General features: G+C 38.9%; 1 protein-coding gene across 1 annotated transcript in view; it reads left to right on the top strand.

Annotated features, from left to right (window-relative positions):
* PLA2R1 (phospholipase A2 receptor 1) overlaps positions 1-13747 on the top strand; it is a 35513-nt gene extending 21766 nt beyond the window's left edge. Inside the window, exons 15-30 of the mRNA XM_072341710.1 lie at positions 212-344; positions 762-797; positions 1292-1449; positions 2707-2771; positions 3129-3232; positions 4557-4693; positions 5428-5545; positions 6197-6327; positions 6890-7034; positions 7877-8115; positions 8653-8821; positions 9477-9617; positions 10036-10152; positions 10560-10736; positions 11322-11351; positions 11575-13747. Of these exons, the coding sequence (XP_072197811.1) occupies positions 212-344; positions 762-797; positions 1292-1449; positions 2707-2771; positions 3129-3232; positions 4557-4693; positions 5428-5545; positions 6197-6327; positions 6890-7034; positions 7877-8115; positions 8653-8821; positions 9477-9617; positions 10036-10152; positions 10560-10736; positions 11322-11351; positions 11575-11789 (2115 nt within the window). The 3' untranslated portion in view covers positions 11790-13747. The remainder of the gene's footprint in view (positions 1-211; positions 345-761; positions 798-1291; positions 1450-2706; positions 2772-3128; positions 3233-4556; positions 4694-5427; positions 5546-6196; positions 6328-6889; positions 7035-7876; positions 8116-8652; positions 8822-9476; positions 9618-10035; positions 10153-10559; positions 10737-11321; positions 11352-11574) is intronic.
* The last annotated feature ends 6643 nt before the right edge of the window (positions 13748-20390 follow it).

Here is a 20390-nt window from a genome sequence, read left to right as displayed (position 1 = left end):
AAACAAGACATTACAAAGGCATGATTATGGGGCCTATTTTTAGGATTTTACCACAATAATTTAGGTGTTCCACTAGTTTCCTGGTCCGGAAATTATTTTTCACATTCTTATCATACATGCATCTTCATACGCTTCCTTTTTCTCCGTAATGGGTTTTTGGAATGCTTAATCTTGAATTGTTGGTGAAAGATTACAACTATGCTGTTTTCAGGTTGTAGCTTCATTTCTGGAGAGCGAGTATGTTGAAGATGACTCAAGAAACTGTGGTGTATTCAAAGTAAATAGAACGGTTTTTCCAGCACACTGCAATGAAAAGCGCGAATGGATATGCAAGATACCAAAAGGTGAAACCTTAATTAACTTACGTTGCTCTATCTTGTAATTCAGAAGAGACAAGAAAAAATGCCTGAAGGACTGCCAATGGTCTTCTGTGAGAAATCATGGCAAAATCATGTGTTTCTGTTGGGGTTTGTTGGCCAGGTACCAGGGCTGATCTGTGCAGACAGGTGGCAATGCACAGAAATGATTAGCAACAAATTAGACGTTAACCGAAGTTCTCATTTATGGAAGTTGCTAAAAATGTTATTTAGTATGTATGGCCATTTTTATTTTATTCCATCTTTAAACTTTTTTTTCTCCCTCTGGATGAAAATAGCAACATTCTTCATGATTTTGATTAAATTCTCAACGTGTCAGGAAAGCAATTTTGGAGCAATATCTCTTCTCAGTTCTTAATCTAATATCTTCATTTATTTTTGCAGGTGTTAGACCAAAGAATCCAGATTGGTACATAGCTGGTATGTAAGCTTTGTTTTTCACATCTTGAAATATTGAGACGTGTAATTCAATGTACTGGTAAAAATAAAATAGCTAAAATATTATAAGGTGCAAAATTTACATTATGTAACACTGTGGAAACTTGTTAGTGAACCGAATCTGCTACTCTTGTTTAGAAACAGAGAAACATACAGAACTGGTTGTGTTAGGTAAAGGAATGTTGCCACTAGTAGGCACAGGAATTCGGTGTCCACTCAGTTGCATTGAAACTGCCTTTGTATTTACCAACTATAGGCAATCCTCTTAATACAGTAACATGGGATATAATGTAAAGCTGAAATTTACTTGGTTCTCTGTTTGCTGTCATAATTTGGTATCTCAAATATAGTTCTGCTACTAGTTGTGGAATATTGTCCTGTGCCAAGTAGCTGGAAGAAGGCCATATGTGTTGCAAGGAATGCAAATTGCACTGAGGTTTTACACCCGCATAGATTTGTCTCTTCTCACCTTCCAGAACTGCCATGGTCGTACTACCAAGGAGCAGAGTATCTTTTTCATGTGAATCCTACAGACTGGGACACCTATGGGTTCATTTGTGCCTGGCTTCGTAGTGAAATGGCAACAATAAGTTCTGCTGATGAACAAGCATTTATTGAAAATAAAATTAAGAAGGTAACTAATTAGAATGCTTCTTTAAAGTCATATTTACTAACAGGAGATATTTCAAAAGCAGATTTGTAACTGAAGTAGTGAATATTGTGGTGAGAATTGTGGCATTTTGTGGTGAGAAAGCCAAGATTACTCCATTTGCGTTTTACAACAAATTGACAAATTGTGCTATTTTATAGCCTGCTGCCTTCCCCAGTATAACCAGGTGTGTCCATAAATGCTTCTGATTTCCTGTGGAGTCAGGAGTAAGTGTAACCATCAGCAGTCTGGATGGGTTTTGTATGTGTTATTAGAGAGCTTGATAAAGATATCTCCATGTAGAATTTAAAATTTTTCACACTATTTCTTTAAAGATTGTAATGCATAGGCTGAGTGCTATGATTAGAAAGCCAAATTTAGGGACTAGATGATACCACACCAGACAGCTTTTCTTAGGCTATTCATCAGAAATATGTGTATTCTGAATTTGGTATTGCCGCATATACTGATAGCTGACAAAATCCTGACTCTAAGGACTGCGTGGCTGCTTCAACATATGCCGCAATTCCATTCTTTCTGAAGGAAATATTAATGCTTCTAAATAGTGGGGCAGCATTTACAATGTCCTGCACATCTGAACCTTTTTTTCCCCTTCGCTGACTTTCCCAGAGACCCCCAAATTGTGGCTGAGAGAATTTTGTTCATGGTTTAAATTGGTGTCATGTCAGTGACTGTTTGAATGACAATTTTCCTGTGAATTATGGATAATAATTTGCCCTTTAGGACTTGAAGTCTAGAACTTTCACGATCATAAAAATCATTCTGAAAAAGCATCTCCATCATATGAGCTGTAAGAAGTAATATAAATTGCATAGAAAATGTTCTGGTAACGTTAAAACCAGTAGCATTTCAACACAAAAAGGAAATATTTGTGCTTCATAATTGTAGCGTTTATTTTTCTTAGTTCTGGCCTAAGACTGCAGTCATTGCCAGGCCAGATATGCTGTCAGTGTTTACAGCCTAATTTTACAGAATGAACATCAGCAATCTGGTGGAAAATGGAGGCTGTATTGTCTTTTGCTTACATGCTTGCTGAAGTCAGGAGGGAGTGGAGTAGTCACATAAATTAAGACAGGTGGGAATGTAGCACATGTTTTCCATTAGTAATCAAAGGAGATGCTATTCATCTGAATATGAGCTGGGCCTGTTTTTTAGGAGCCGGTTGATGTTTAACTGTTGTCACCCTCTTATCAAAATGTATGATAAAACATTTTTTTGTAGCTGTCGGATAGTGATGTTCACTGGTGGATTGGACTGCATGCAGAAAACATCAGCAGTGAATTTCGGTAAGAGTGTGCTTCAACTGCTTTGATTTGTACTTGGCACATCTTGTTTACAAGCTGCCACTCAGTTTGATGGGCTAAAACTGTTTGATGACTGAGTTGGATATTCAAAAGACAACTTTGGCTCTCATATAAATACCATTCAGAATATGTTACCCTTCATTTGTTTCTGTGAAAGGGGTACAAAAGATTTGAGCCAAAGACATGACTATCAACATGATGATTGGTTGCTTGTTGTAACAGTCAATTGAAAAATGGGCACTTCTACCCTGTATCCAATTAAAAATGCTTTTAATAGGGTCTGTGTTGTTAGATCACGACAGGGATAAGTCTAACTATACTCTCAACATTTCTGTGCAGCTGGAAGGATGAATCACTGATAACATACCAGAATTGGAATGAAGGCAGAGATCGATATCTGCATAAACCAGGCAAAAGATGTGGCTTCATCTCATCACAAACAGGTTTATTCTATATTTCTTCTTGTTGCAGGAGTTCTGAATTATTTGTTATTGGCCAAAGGAGGTTGTATGTTTTCAGGTGTTTTGTAGGAGCATATAGTCTGTGTTACAGTCCTGTTATGTGATTATAGATTGCATAACTACTTTTATGGTTGAGCAAAGAACATGAAGATATCATGAGTTTCTTCAAAAAGTAGACAATAGGACTTAAAAGTACATTAATAGTTCAGCATTTCAATGACAAAATATAAATATTGCAGTGATACCGAATCTTTAGTCTTTCTTAAGAATCTACTCTGTGGCACAACACAAAACAAAAAAAACAACAACAACAACAACAAAAAGTTAATGTATTTCTGGTTTTCACAGTCACTTTTCCAGTAACTAAATGAGCCATATGGACTGAGCATTCAATTCAAGAACTGTTTTTATATCATTAAACAACCTTAAACACTCAGGTTTCTATTTTATTTTTGATCTCATATAGCCAATCTGCTGAGGGATTTTGGGTAGCATGTTTTGTTATCTGATGGTGCTAGCCTCTACATCATCACAAAGGTTTCTCTTTCACAACTGTTATTGAAAGATACATATGTATATAGTGCTGCTGGTTTCAGTGGTTTTTTGCCATTTCTCAGTCTCTATTTTCTGAACACCTGTGGTTTGTACAATAAGGTAAACGTGTCGGGTTTCTTGGAACAAATATCTAACTTAGGATTTGTGAAGAGAGATTTTTAAGAAGTTGCACTCTTGTGTCGCGCTTTTAGTTAGCATCATGTAAAAAATGAAGAGCCTCCCCATACCCCATCACTCACCAACAGAGGGGATCTGATCAACAGGTGGAGTGCTTTGTTTTCTGCTGAAATATGTGTTTTCCTTCTAAGCAGGACAGCTTTTGATATCGGTACCTGGGTGGTATTGACAAAAATTTTTAATGAAAAAAAAAAAGTCAAACTGCTTTATCTGGATTGTATTGTTCCTGTATATTTTCTTTTCAACTATTTTTTAAAAATATGTGATGATAGGCAAGGTATTATGTGACTCAATGTGGAGGAATGTTTTTAGATTAATGAAATCAAACTGTCAATAAATATTTGAGACTCGTGGACCATCAAGTGTACAGTAATGTGTTATGTCCAAATATATTTGCTGTAGAATCATGACTTACTTAATGGATAAAGGGGACACTTTTCTTTAAATAACTGAGCTAGCTAAGAAAAAGTACTTTTCTGTTCCCAAGTAAATATTGAAGTGTGTTTGGTTGTTTTTGTTTGTTTTTTTTTTAAATTTTCTTTTATTTTATTATTACTCTTATTATTTTACATAGGACGCTGGGATGATGAAAACTGTACTGTTTCTCTTCCCTGTATTTGTAAACGTAAAAATGCTTGGAAAATAGAGAAAGAGATTCCAAAAGACCCACAAGGAATGTGTCCCAAGGGCTGGCTACACTTCGGATTTAAAGTAAAACACTTTTTCCTGCTGCTTAATTATTAAAAAAAAATTAAAAAAATAAAAAATAAAAATCCTACTATTAGAATTTTTTTTTAAAAAATCGACTTTATAAAGATTATTTGATATTTGAAGGTTTTCTTCCTTTCTGAAAGCAGGGAGTTTATTTTTATGAATAGTGAATAGTGATGTGTTGATGGAGAAGTTCAGTAGCTTTGCACAGTGAAGTTGCCTGAATAAGGTGTTAACGCTTTGCTTTAGCTCCAGGAAATGCATGCTTATTTATGCAAAAGCTACCTAGGCTTTTTGATAGCAAATGCACAAACATGTTGATTCTGTGCTCTCTCTCTTCTTTAACACTTTTGCAATATTAAGTCTTTTTTTGGTCTAAAACCAGAACTCCAACCCTTTAAGTGTACTCAGCAGTTCCCTAATTTCTGCCTAAAAATATGGTTTTGAATGGTGTTCATCCAAGATAATTATACACTGAAGTCTATTTGTGATTGAAGGTTGAAAGGCAACTATTTCACCAGACTTCTCTTAAATACTTGTGTTCCTTAATGGCAATGTTCCCTGAAGTGAGCAGGTATATCCCAGCATTAAAATGCAGTCAACTACAAAGATAAATTTGAACCAAGGGGCATCACCTAAGGCTGTGGATCCAACATCCTAATTAATTGGTAAAGCTTTTAAGCAAAAGGGAAAACAAAGCAAGCCTCCTATTATTTATTTATTTTTCAAAACAGTGCTTTTTGATACAAATTCCAAAGGATCCAGAGCACCTGAGGAGCTGGTATGCTGCACAGACATTCTGCAGTAGATACGATGGGTCCCTCGCTTCCCTTGAAGATGAACTGGAACAAGGTAGAATGCTGAAAATATTTTTAAATACATAAGATTTCGTCTTTGAAGAAATGTTTAATAATAGATACAGGTTTAGGGAGGGGAAATCATGCAGATTCCACTCAGGGGTACACTGCTATAAACAAATCAGTAGATGTGTTTCTTTCCTGCTTTCCAAAAATGTAAAGAACAAAACACCAGGCTGTTGCCAATACAATCTCATTTTTATTAAGATGTGACCTATAGAGTAGCTTGGCTAGGAGCATCAGAAGTGCGAGCACCAGCACATTCAGGAATGTTTATAATCTCTACTCATAAAAACCTGAGTTTAGATTTCTTATGTCTGAAAGACCTGTTTGCTGGTGGGAGGAATCTCATTGGCTATTCTATTTGAGTGCCCCAGCTCTAGTTGTTCAAGTTACTGTTGCAGTTTCTTGAAGGCTTCCTTACTGGGCTGGATAGTTAGTTATTCAACTGGAGTTAATCATCTTACTGAGTTTGTCTCCATGACCATGAAACGCTTTTCACATTCTTGCTTTCTAGTAAGTAGGTATAGCTACTGGTTGACAATTCATTTCTTTCAGTGCTTCAGTGTGTTGGAAGAGACTTCAGCTATCTGTAACTGTTACCAATTAAGTAAGCTTGATACTTTGCTCCTGTTTCATTTTCCAGCTTTCATAACAATGAATCTATTTGGTCGCAAAACTAGTGTTTGGATAGCTTTCCAGGGCGATGATTATGAAAAATGGATGAATGAAAATCCTCCAAGGTATTCCAACTGGTCTCCAATTGAAGCAGTGCATGTAAGTTTTTCCAGGGGCCTTAAGGACACTGAGAAATTGTTTTATCCATAATATTCATGATTGCCAAGATGACAAGGCCTAACTTGCTATAGCAACTCAGTCTTCTCTTAATTTTTGCAACTTCAGACAACTGTGAACACAACTTTATGGGTATAGCTAGTGGTTGCCAAAAAGGTACTAAAGATATTAATTTATTCAATATACGGCTATAGTAATATCTTCTGAAATTCTCATCAAGCACCGGAGTTTAAGTTGTATGGTTGACATCCTGTACTAGATTTGAGCAAAGTAGTATTACTAATTCCACATGTAGTATACTGTATTTAACTTAATATGTTTGTCAGTATTTTAGTTAACATTTTCATTTGTTCAGTGCATGTTTGTGACATTTTTTCAATGAGGCCATTATTCCAAATGGTATTTATGGGAACATTCATTGTTCTACCTAACAATTTGTAACAGTGCCTTTCAGCTAATTATTACTCTACATTTAACGTAATAATTATGCCTTGTTTTACATGGTGTCTTTAGCAATTAATGTAAGGTTCTATGTTGATTGCAGAGGCCACGTTATAACAGTGTCTACGTTGAAGAACAAGTTCCGCTTTGTACGCTGGTATCAAATAACCCAAATTTTTATTTTACGGGAAAATGGTACTTAGAAAACTGTGAGAAAAATTATGGGTTTGTCTGCCAAAAAAGGCAGGGTAAGCATTCAGTCTGGTTTCCTTCTGTTCTCATTTGTTCTCTTGCTGAATTTGCTTTATTTTTATCTAGAAGGAGCTTATTATAGGTGTCTATAATACCAAGAACTAAGAAGATTTTTATAGGCAATTTTACTTTGCTGTTTCAGCGGACTAGTTTTACACTGCTTAATAAATCAATTGTGGTGATGTAGAAGTAATTTCTCAAAAAATCTTCTGCTGTTAAATTTGTTTCTTAACTTTGAGCTTTCAGTTGCATATCTCAGAGATGTGGAGATTACATTTCATATTGTCTGTCCTTGCAAGCAGAGTAACAGCATGAAATTACAAAAGGCAAAACTGAAGTTAGTTTTGTGGGAAATATTCTGTTATTGGAGTTGCAATCTCAGATCATGCAAGACTTTAGAAGTTGCGTTTCTGTGAACAGGCAATTGGCAGATCAGGCGTAGGTTGGTTTTCCTTCTCAGGCTTTTCCAGTCCTGGACGTGACATGTGGTGATGAGCATGTTACCAAAATGGGCTGTATGGACATGGTGGTGGTTTTATGTAGCGCAGTTTTATCTGCTACCTCATAGTTCAGGTCCCTGTCTAAGGAGGCAGTAGTTCCTGCTTCTCTCCCCCAGAGGCTCAACAGAGTAAATAGAATGAACCAGCAAGCTTTGGGCTGTGCTTACATAGCTCTTGCATACTACAGACATGTTTGGCATCACTTAATGTGAAACACAACTGTGGGGAAAGCAGGAGTAAACTTAACTGTGTAGAATAAGTGAAGCTGTTTTTCAACTGTCTTTAAATTGTCTGCTTAAAAAATTAACAATAAATAATCTGTTCTTTGTTTCCAACAGACACATCCAGGCATATCGTAAATGCATCTGAAATGTACCCTGTGCCAGATACTTTACAGTATGCAAACAGAACATATACCCTGATACGTGGGAATTTTACATGGTCTGCAGCTTTAAAAACCTGCATGGCAAATGGAGCTGAGCTGGTCAGCATTACAGATCAGTACCACCAGGCTTTCCTCACAGTCATTGTGAATCGGCTGGGATACAACCACTGGATCGGGCTGTTCACCGCAGATGTGCGTAATGGGTTCACTATCTGTGCATACTGTACTGCAAATTAGTTTTCTTTCAGCAGCAAACTATGAGCTCTGTTGCTGAGTAGAGGTCGCAGGAAGTTCCTTTTTGGAAATGAAACGCCCACTTGAGCCTTTTATCAGTCCCCTTACCATGATTTCCAGCATGATACATAAATCTAACGAGAGCTAGTTTGGTGCAGCAAGCACTGAAAAATGAAAGCCATAGAGAATAAACAAATAAATAAATAAAAACACTATGAAAAAAAAAAAAATCTCCCCTATTGTCAGCATTGAAATTAAGTTTCATTTTGAGCTGCTTTATGGCCCAAATCACTTACACTCAATGATCTGGACATTCAGCTACCATAAAAAACAGAGGGTTAGGTGAGGTGTAGTTTGTGTTCTCCTAAAAAAAAGTTGAGAGAATCTTTGAAGCTGGCCAGCACTAAGGGCGAGGCAAAAGGAATTCTGATTAAGATGACACTGGAAAGGAAAGTATGGCAGTGAATAGAAATAATTTAAAACTTGTTTTGGCAGAATGGGCTTAATTTTGAGTGGTCAGATGGGACTAGATCCTTGTTTACCTACTGGGAAGATGATGAGTCCCAGGCTTTGGGCAGCTGTGTTTATATGGATACCTCGGGGCACTGGAAGAGTGCAAGCTGTGAACAACTTCAGCCAGGAGCAGTCTGTCATGTGCCACCCAGTAAGTCAATTAGATTTTATATTACATCTTTGCAGCTACGAATGTGTGTAGTGATGGTGGCAATATATGAAAGAAAAAGATTTGAGGTTAAGCAATGATGATGTTTCATTCAAAATTATATCTCCTACTGGCAAAGCCTTTTTTTTTCCCCTGTAAAGTACTGGACGTTGGATCTAGTCCTTGTGAAAATAGAAAGAATTTCCATAAGAGGCTCTTGGCACTGTATGTTGCATGTTGTAGAGGCTGAGTGCTGCATTCTGATGGGAAGCTCTCCTCTGCCTCTGTGCCCTGGTATCTGGCATTTAGTTATCCTTACGGCTTTGTGGAGAGAAGCTCTGCAGCCCCTGGAAATCCCCAGCCTTTGGGAGATGCTGGGCAACTCCGAGAGTCCGTATGATGCTTCTCTCCCTGTGCACATCACTGTTAGATAAATATCTCGATAGCACTGTTGCAAGCCCACAAGGCTTTTCATCTGAAATGAAACCAGCTTTGCAGTTCTAATACAAGTATATACAGCCACTAAATTTTCTCTTTGAAAAACAGAGACATAATGAAATATAGTGCTTATTAGCATTACTCCAAAACAAAGTGTGGAATGTTATATTAATGTGTATGTTGCTGTGCCAATAAAGCTGTGCTGTTGTTTCTATCGCAGAGAAGAAACTCATTGTGTATAACGGCTTATGTTCAGAAAAAAATGTTCCCTGGGTCAAATTCAAAACCAGTTGCTACAGCTTTAACACCGTTCTGCAGGGCACAAGTTTTGATACCGCATATGAAGTTTGCAGAAATCAAGGTAAGAGATTTGTTTGATAGCTACAAAATGTAATTGTGATATGAAAGTATTTCTGAAATGACTGAAGTCACAGCATGTGTTTCTTCTAGTTCAGGAAACCAATACTAGAGCTCATTAAACCAACTATGAAATTGAAGGCAAACATGGTCCTTTTCATTTGTAAATACTGATTTTTGGAGTAAGATATAAAATGCGTTTATTCCCTTTCAAACTTGTTTTTAAATCAAGTGAGAACAGTTTTGTGTCAGCCTGAATATTTTCACATTAGTTGCAAGTTTAGTAACTGTTTAAATCATGAGTAGGCTTCCCAGCCTTTTCAATCAAGCTTCTCCATGCCAACTTTGGAAATGTAGTGCTACGTTTTAATGATGTGAGTTGTTTGAAAGAAAAAAAAAAAAAAATGGTGTTTAATCTGCAGGATCTGATCTTCTAACTATCGAAGATGAAGATGAAAATGCCTTCATTCTGGAGGAGTTGCACAGTTTTGGTTACTCAGTGAAAACGGTTTGGCTGAACATCCTGCATGTTTCAGACAGTAAGTTTTGGGTGGAAGAGAACTGGGTGTAAGAATCTAGGATTTTTTGTTCTGTTTTTAATGCTGACATAACCATCTTACAAAAATACTGTTACTTCTTGAGATTCCTGTTTCCACTGTTTATTACTTGTTTACAATGCAGTGAAAAGCTGTGATCATTACTAGGATTCTGAATAGTCAGTATGTATCCATGTTTATTGTTAAATAACCTCTACAGGCTGTCTCAACCATGTAGTGTGTTTTTAAAGTCTTCAACAGAGAAAGGAACATAGTAGCCAAACAGTATAGTAGCCCGACATTGCTTTTGTACAGTATTGTATGCATGTGTGTGAAAGTGAGTTCAACTGAAACAGTCGTTTGTCAAAACATGATGACATTTTATAGTGATTTATAACTTCTGCTCTTAGATGAAACAGTCTCCTGGCTTGATGGTTCTCCCTTAAATTATTCTAACTGGGGCATCAGGGAGCCTGAATTTGATCATCTCAAAGGGAATTTCTGTATCAGTCTGAGGACTGCAGATGGCGTATGGCAAATATCTCCATGCAGAGAAATAAAGGGATTTGTATGTAAAAAGGATGCAGGTATGTGCTTCTATTGAAGGAGTCGATCATGTTCTCATAACCATTGTTTTATATTTTCTTTATTGCTCACTTACTTTCTCTTAGTTTTCATTTAAATAGTCTTTTTGCTTCCTATTAGAGAATATACCTGTGAAAAACAAGCCAGCCAGGGTAGCCTTCTGAGGAGCCTGGTTGTCTTTTTTGTTACTGCATGCTGTAACAAACTTTCTCTTGTGCATGTGAGCAGAGCCCTTGGTATAGGTGGTTCCAGTGAGCAGTGAGAAAATAAGCTCATGAGGGAGCTGAAGTGTTCTGAGAGTCCGCTCAAAGTGCCAGAATCACTGCTGGACCCAATGGCTCAGTTCATCCACAACTGCATGCTTCTGCTTATGCATTTGTGCTTTTTGCAGTGGGTAAATGCTGCTGTTCTTATATGCCACAACTTCAGTTAATATATTTCACTGAATTTAAGGGATTTTATGTAGGTAACTGGCTAGGTCACATTTTACTTGGACTCTTGTAATCCTGTTGGCATGTATCAGTGTATATGCATATACTTTGTTAGTACTGTGGATAATTTTCTGACAGTGTTGGGTTCTATTTCAGATCTTGTTACAGCAGAACCCTCTGAAAAACGTAAGTTTTCTTTTCTTTTTTTTTTTTTTTTAATAAGGAGCAATAATATGTTTTGAGGTGATACTTCGTGAGATCACGTTTAACAGTGGGAAAAAGTTTAATTAAAAATGCATGACATATAGACAGTAATGGTGTTTTACGTAGAACATCTGCATTTTTGTACTTAAAAGTATATGCAGTTTTAAGTGTATTTGCATAATAAGTCTGTGCTTTTCCCTTTCAGCATCATATCCTGGACTTGCTGCTCTGGCTGTTCTCGTAACATTGGTGATGCTGGCTGCCATTTCCATTTTTTTGTGGTGCCTATACAAGCAGAACAACAGATTCTTCAGCAGAATTCTGTGGGTCAGAAACGTCTATTTTTCACAGATTAGTTCTGATGTTCCTGCTCTGGAAGAAAGTATTCTTATTTCTGATTTTGAGAGAGATGAAAATTAATCAGTGGGGAGAACCAAGCAGTCTTGTATTCTGTGTTAAATTCCATGTCCGACAGTGTTTTTGTTTCTGTGAGCCAGTTGCAGTCCAAGACCAGCTCATCCTCTTAGCTGGTAGTGAGGATGCCTACATGGTGCTGGAAGAGTGGAGAGAGCAGCAAAGCAGCAGCTGCTGCTCTTTCCTTCCTTGTGAATTTGTTGCAGCAAAGTTTCTGAAAGGTTTTCATAGTGAGCAGTGAGGAGCTGAGCACCGGACACACCTGCTCTCACAGGCACCAGACTCAGGTTTCCTTGGTGGCAGAGGGTCTGTGCTCCCTTCTCAGGTGACTCAGGGCGCGTGGAGGAGTCCTTGCACTCTGGGTGGAGCATGCAGAGGCTGCTGCACTTGGACCTCTTATGCTTTGTAGCAGAACGTGGTGAGGATGCACAGATCCGTGGGGAAATTGGCTTCTTTGGGAAAAGCTGCAACCTAAAAATGTTCCAACACAGCAAATCTCAAACCACTCATGGAACAGTCATGTCCATGCCTTTGAGCAGAGGACATTTCTGTGCAGCTTCTTCCTTTGGAATGTTTGGGCCTCTGCTTTTGTTTTCATATCAAAAAAGCTGCTCATGAGCCAGTGTTAAAACTTGTCCTCGAATTTAGGAACTCTGAAACTTACTACAAGGATTATGGAGTAGTTCTCTCTAATACCTATTCCATCCATAGAATGTACTTTTCATACAGTGGTTTCTTAGCAAGTGGATTTCCAAGTTTGCTGAGTTGAAGTCGCTTTTGATTGGGAGTGTCAGTGTTGCCATGATGGCTAGTTTACATTATAAAATACCTTAAGCTTGAGATACAGTAGCATATGGATGTTGTCATCCTGAAGTTAATATATTCAGTAGAGATACTTCTGGTGTACTTCTAGAGAACAATGTTCTCTCTCACCTTGGTTGTTTTGGAAACTGAATCTCATCTGCCTCTTTCAAAGACACTTTGGAGCAGTACTTGTTTGAAGGAAAACATTACAATAAATCTTGTCAAAGTTACAGTAATAAATTGCTTTATTGTTCACCTATGGTGTAAGTTCAAGCAGTGTTTATGTATGTTCTTCTAAGACCCTGCTCTCCACATGTAAGGATGATGATACAAGGGAGAGCCACACCGGCAGTGGACAAAGGGTGCTGCCCTCCCTCGTCCAAGTCCTGTAATCCCATGTAACATACCCTCAGCTGCAGTGCACTTTTATTCATCATATCAAGGTGCTAATGGAGGACTCATCTTTCACTGGTCAGTTGTTCCCCTGACTAATAGCTGTACATGACCCACAGATTCAGGTCACAGTGCTCCACGGTGGATGAATTCTATGGATTCCCACCACTCTACTCAGTCCTCCAGCTACTGTGAAAATATCAAAACCTTTTATGGAGGACTTAAAATTGTTATTTATTGTAGAGAGGAAAGAAACAAGCAAATTGTTGATCATGAGTTATCAGAGTATGGAATTATTGTGCCATCAGTCATCTCTAAAAGCTGCTGTGAAGGGCTGTGCATGTTGTCAGGTTGGTTGGTTTGTTTGTTGTGGGGATGACTCATTCTAAAAACCTTGCAGGAACCCTAAAATGGAGGCACATTTGTGAAAATTCAGCAAGCAGCCAAGGCTAAATGCAATGCTGTGGGCTTTTTTGTGCACATACAGGGGAATGTGTGACTTCTTTCCAGTTAGATTTCATGTAACCAATTGTTTAGATGTGATTAAAAAAATTCCTTTTCATGTCATAATTATGTATAAGGTTGTATTTTTTCATAATTATTTAGTACCTAGAATATTTCTATGCTGGTTTACAGGGTACAGCAATGTGGTTGAAGAGACTGCAGATGCATATTACCAGTATATAACAAAAAATACACGAATGTGACCAACTCTCCCTTCCCTATGAGAATTTCACCTGTTTAGATTTCAGCTGGAGGAGCCTAAATGACTATTTCCCATTCATCACATTCACTGACAAGTGTACATGCTGCCTTTTGGTAGCAGAGTGACTTGAAGGATGCTTTTTGCTTGCAAAATTGTGAAGTGTTTAGTCTCAGAGGACGTGCATATATCAGGCTATTATGTAGTTATGCATATGCTGTCACATTTTGATGTTGGTAATGAAGGTGGTACATATATATTTTCAAAAAACCTGACATGGATACTTTATCAATTTTTCTTGAAGTATGTTGTAATCATTTTAAGATATTCAAAGGGCAGTTCTATAATAAATATGTAAATATGTATTCCCTAGCCTTGGAACAGAGATGGTTGATTAACACTGACTGTGACGTAGGTGATATTGGATTTATGGAATAGTATTTCAAGCAGTATTTTCTTTGTACGTTGAAACTGATCTCAGGAAATGGTGTCATGTTTATTTTAAAAGTCTTTTGTCTCTACTTCACTTTTCTAATTGCAGGTGTTATTCACTTAAGGACGTAATTGCTTCCCATTCCTTGTTCTAAATATAAGAAAAATCTTACAGAAAGAACCATCACTCACTGGAGTAATGTCCTTGGGATGTGATAATTTGCATCACTGCAGAGTTTCAAGATGCAGTTGGTCATGGTGCTAGGCAATCTCATCCAGGCTTCCTTTTGGCAGGGGGGGCTGGACTCAATGATTTCTGGAGGTCCCTTCCAGCCCCTGCGATTCTGTGATTCTTGTGAAAGGTTGAACCTGATGCCCTTTGAGGCCTCTTCCACCTGGACTGTTCATAGAATTTTTACCCTACCTTCCATTTGTTTTTCCATAATCCAAGATTTTCTATCCCACTCCTGGTCAGAGTACTTGGTGTCTACATTTTACATGAGTGGCTGTGATAGTGTCAGCAGTGAGATTCACTGTGTTATTTCAACTAGAAAATTATAGTGCGAACAATAACTTTTTGGGCTGCAGTTTTTCTTATGCCAGCTTTAGTGTTTTCCAGCAGCAGTTCCCAGGCTTTGCCCCAGGTTGCTGTGGTAGGAGAGGGACATCTTGCACCAGGCCCCTTCCAGCTGCTACACAGCGCTCCTCCCTCCTCCTTCCCCAGCCTTTACATGTGTGTGCATGCTTCTTTGTCTGGCTCAGGATGAGAGGCCATGAGGCTGCTTTAGATTTGTGCACCTCAGTCCAGAGGGAGTGTAGGGAAGAAATGCTTTTTTGTACAACTTAACCTGCTCTGGTTCCCTGGGCACCACTGCATAAATTTCCATTTAATTTAGATTCCCCCCTGCATTTTTCTTCTATCACGCTGCCCCTCTTTTAGCACAGTAACAGGCATTCTCAGTCTCTTGTAATAACAGAACCACTGTAATGAAATCGTGGCATACCCTTCCTACAGACCATTTATATATAAGCAGGCTTTTTTGATGAAAAGCCAAATTGCACACATTTGGCAACTATGTTCAAAATCCTCAGTTCTGAAAAGAAAAAAACCCACCAAAACCAAACAAAAACCCCCACCTCCTTGATGAGCTGTAATAATATTTCCTTTGGGTAATCAGTGCAATGTTGATTTTAAAACCCTGAGGATCGTTGCTGACCTCTCACGATCTGATGCAGTCCTTGAGGAAGTCGCTGGCAGGAGCAGTTTGCTGTGCTGACGTGGTTTGAGTTAACTGAGCTTTGTGCTCGGAAACACAATCCCAGCCTGGCCAGTAGATGGTGCACACGGCGCTGACAAAATAACAAAGCGAGCCCTTTGCAAGACACGGATCAGCTGTGGATCCTCCTGAAGTTTAGTTAAATGTTCAGCAAAACTCCTGAGTTTCAACTTTCTGCAGGTGTCAGCATCCCTTAAACCTTCCTGCTACGTTACAAAGCTGTCTTATGATGGTTTCTCAAAGCCTGTTGTCCAAACGTATTGAAATTCTGTATGTTGTTAAGAGCTGCCGATCCCTTTCTATATCCATTATCTCTTGCAGGATGACTGTGGTTTGGATTCTGATCTTGGAAGCTGGAGTGCTTGAAGGTAGTGCCATGGTAATTTATAACCTGATTCTGAACTGCAGTCATTTCTGAAAGCACAAAGCTGGGTAATAGCAAGAATTCTGCTGCTGTTTCCTTTCTTCTCAATGGTTGTTTTTGTTTGTTGGGTTGTTGCTCTTTTCTCAAACTCAACCAACAGGGCAACTCTCCATTCTGATTCTTGGAAATAAATGCTTCAGACCATATTTTTAGCAGAATGACAGCTAACCTTGTAGGTACAAGATAAATAAAGTTAATGCATAGCTGGCTGAAAGTTACATTCCTCTGCATGCCAGCAGAGGAAAATAGGGAAAACTTTCTCTGAATCGTTTTTTCAGATGACTGGGTACATTTTTGGATCTTTCTTACATGGATCTTCATTTTAAGAAATTAGAAGGTTCTAATTGTTCTTTTTTTGTATAGCAGATTTTATTTTTTTCCTGTATTTTGTCCTTTAGTGTATACTGAAAACTATCCCACCAAGCTATATATTCAGGCCTTTTTTTTATTTTTTTTTTATTTTTTTATTTTTTTATTTTTATTTTTTCCTGAAGTGTGATCTTAAACCTTTGAACCTGGTAATAACCTGATTAAATCTGCTCTGCCACTTCCTCCTGCCATAAACCCTGTGTGCATTGCAGCTGAGAAGCTCCAGGAAAGCCCTTGGTGGGAGCTGAGAGCAGGCATGCACAGAGCTGAGGAAGGACTGACTCTTACCTCGTCAGCAGCTTTGTGTTGTATGGCTTCATTGACGCTTGATGTGGGACTGCATCCCAGAGCTTGATGCTTCGTTCAGGTGTGTAAGCACGATCCCTAATGCTACATGCTGCTGATGATCTGGGGGATGTAAAAACTCACACAAAATAAAATAACATTCCCAGTTATATATGGCTTAATTTGTTACAGTCCTGTCACATGCTGCAAATAATTCTGCTTCAGCTGCATTTGTTTCCCTCGGGAAGTTTTTGCTGATGCTTGCATGCTTACGTATTACCTACCTTAAATCTGGCACCTACCATTTTAAACAACCTAACACTGTACTTTGTAGTATGTAAAATTCCCAAGCAGCAGAAAGATTCTTTCTGTAAAGGCCTGAGAGAAGGTAAAGTTGCTGCTGCATATTGCATCCTCGGGGGTCATTCAGAGGCAAACTGGATTAGTTTAAAAATTATTTCAAAAGCAAATACTGAAGATGGAGCTCTGCGCAGGGCATTGCAACTTTAAATTTGTAAGGTGCCTTGCAGTTAAAGGGGAAGACACAGTGGAGCACCCTGCAGGCTTTCCATCTGGAGAGAACAAATTAGTAGAGTTCTTTCTGACACCTTAGCTGCTGTTCTCTTAAAATATGTGTGGAATAAATAGCAGAGAGGCTCTTTTCCCCACACAGTGCCCAAAGTGGCTGCTCAGGCATTGCCTTTGTCACCACACACTGCTGGGGTGTCCAGCCCAGAGGCACAGCCCTCAGAACCACAGGCCATTGGGTATGGCAAAAGGATGTGGTGTGGCTCTGTTCCCCTGTCCTGTACCATCCAGAGTGTGTCTGGTTGACGATTTGGATTTTACTGATTTTTGTATCTAAATCCACTTTGTTCTTAGGAAGAGCTTAGGGCGGACATTCAGTCTCAGCTGCACTTATGGGTTGCTCTTCCACTTGGCCTGGTGTGACAGCTAGAGCAACGAGCAACCAGCTGGAGGCATGGCAGGAGATATGAGAGAACCATGGGGAGAGCTGGGCTGGGCAACAGGCACTCACCGGAGCAGTAGGGGCAAGTTGCCAAAGCACTGTGCGATGCTGAATTTGATAACTGTTGTTTGGAAATAAACAAATCCATGACTGCTGCTGGGGAGCAGATTCAGAACGCTGCTGGATGTCCCTTTCAGCTCAGTTGGGGTAAAAATGAGTAATCCTCATCTCAAAATAGTGGTGTATGTGACTGCAGATTCCTCATTCTGCTTCCTTCTAGACAGAGTTTAGGATTTTCAAGGACACAAATTTTATACGGCTGGGGCATGGGGAACACCTCTGGTTAAATCTGTGGTTTGCTTCAGGATAGAAAGGGCCAGTTCTGAAATGGGCGCAGCTGAATCATCCCCCTGATCTACTACAGCAGCTGCTTTGGGCCAAACACCCAGCCTGCCCAGGGAACCCAAAGTCCATATGTAGGATGGAGGAAGTGAGTAGCATTTCTCTCACTAGAAGTGAATGACTTAAGAAAGCAAAAGCCTGGAGCCAGTAAATGAAGAGCATGTAAATAAAGAGATTTGTGCAAACAATAAACTTTTTTTCTTTTTGGCTTTTGTTTCTTTTACTTTGTTTTGATTTGTTTTGTTTTGTGTTCCCAGATTAATCACAGACCCAGGAGATGGAATGCCTGATGGTCAACGTAACAGTGCTGAAAAATAAAAGATGACCCATGTGTCAGCACCCAAAGCCAGAGAGGTAAGAGAAACCCTCCAGAGCCTTAGCACCACTCCAAGGTTTTCTGTCTCAATTCAGAGTCAAAGAAAATCAATGGAAAGCTGAAAAAGGCTGGAGCTCCAGCTCAGAGGGTGCTCCCAAAGATAAGGACACCCACAACAGACACAGGGCTTAATCTAAGGTGCACAGTGCTGAGTCAGTGCATATACTTATTGTTTTTATGATCGCACCCTGAAGCAATGGCTCTTTTGAACCGTGTTAGCTGCTGCTGCTTGGGGAAAGAAAAATAAAGCTCGCATAGAAAATAACAAAATTTTCTGGCTGGAGGCCAAAACTTCACAAGAGAAGGCTGAGGCCTGATGTGTTTTGTTTAAGGTCTTTGTTTCTGATAGATTCGGGAGGATGACGGCACTTCGAACAAAGCCAGCTGGGGGAGTCAGTTCGTTAAGTATTAACCCTCTGAGGAGTAGATTGAAGTGTGCATAAGAAATATTCTGAGAAAACATCAAAAGCAGCCTAGATCTCTTCCGAGAAGAAATACTGTGGCTTGTATTTATACTGTAAAAGGTGGAGACAATTTGTTGTATATGTGACTGAATTCCTCAAGATGGGTAACTGTTCAGAACTCATTTTCTCCCCGTAGTATGCTTTAACAGTCCCAACACTGAAATAAGCCTAATGTTCCGGAATTACTTCAGGGAATCAGTAGAAGTTTTGCATTTAACACGATACAAATAGCGGAGACGAAAAAAGATTGTTGTGAGCCTGCTGGACACACTGTAATAATGCAGAGTGGGATTTCATGGGTGTAAACGGGGGGAGGAACATTGAACTCTATATTCTGCTTTAGAAAATGTTATTCTGAAAGTATTGTGGTAAATATTCAGATACCTAATGTGAAAAAGATTTTAAAAAGAAGAGTTTCAAGAAAAACCAACAACCAAACAACAAAAGAACCACCTTATTGGGTAAGTGACTGCATAGCACGTGCAGGTGTTGTTCAAACAGAGTGAAGGAAGAGTTAAACACGGGCAGTAGAACAAAGTGCAGTGCAGCTTTGTGCTTAACTTGTGGCCAGTCTTAGCTATAACTATAACATGAAAAGGATGCATTAAAAATGATTTTGAAAATAAATATCCTGCCTCAAAAACAAAGATGGGATCAGGAAAGAAATTTAGAAGCAGCTTGCACTGTTTGCTTGACCTGCTGCAGAGCTTTCCCTGCTTGATGCAGCACAGGATGTCAGCTCCTAGCAAGCTAATGCCAAAACAGGTGTAACAGAATGTGTAATTGTTTAAAGCTAACTGCTCATGTGGGCCAATGAACTGGTTTTTGTTTTGTTCCCCATAATTCAGTGTGTTGTCGTTTTAGGAATCAGATTGATAGGGAAAGGTCTTGTTATTGCTAGGCAAGCTGCTTAAAGCTGAGTTGCTTAGCAATTATTTTAATATCAGAGATGTGCGTATTTTTGACTTGCTAATGCTGTAGGTGGTATTACAGGCTTAGTGAAAGTACTAGCCAGCAGGCAATATGGGGATCAGCGGCGTGCCTCCTGAGCTTGCCCATTATTTGGAACTCTAGTTGCTTTGCTGCAACTTGTCTGTGTGTGCATTGACAGCTATTAACAAATGATGAAATGAAGTAATTATAAAGCATGCCCTTTCCAGAATGCTGCTACCAGGACTGATTTAAATTGCAGCTGGTTATGTAAAGTGGACACTTAGAGTATTTTTATTGGAAAGAGTTAAGCTTAAGCTTTTCAGAGTGATCAAGAATGAGGTTCTTAGTATGTTACCGTATGCTTCAAGATCAAAGGAGAAACGCATGCATTTTGACATGAGTTAATGCACAGCAACCCAGCCCTCACTCCTGCTGGTAAAGTGCCAGTTGTGTGAGATGCCTTTGGTTGCGGGTCCCGCTGCAAAAAAACAAACAAACAACCAAATCAGGTGAAATTTTGGACATGTGTGCGCATGCATTGCTTAGGCAGCTAAAATAGCAGTAACAAACATGTGGCCAAATGACAGCAGAACAACAGTCCTCAACTCCAAGAATCAAACTGCAGAATCAGTGTTTTAATATTAGTGGAAAAACCCCTTTGCAGAAGTACCTCATTCCATCACTATTTAGGTGCTTCTAAGGACAGAGAGATGAACATTGTGCCAAAAAAATATTTGGTAGATTTAATTTCCAGAGTTATCTTTTCAAACTAAAT

Source organism: Excalfactoria chinensis, chromosome 7 (assembly GCF_039878825.1).
Source record: "Excalfactoria chinensis isolate bCotChi1 chromosome 7, bCotChi1.hap2, whole genome shotgun sequence".
Taxonomy (NCBI): Eukaryota; Metazoa; Chordata; class Aves; order Galliformes; family Phasianidae; genus Excalfactoria; species Excalfactoria chinensis.
This window is presented reverse-complemented; position numbering and strand designations above follow the sequence as displayed.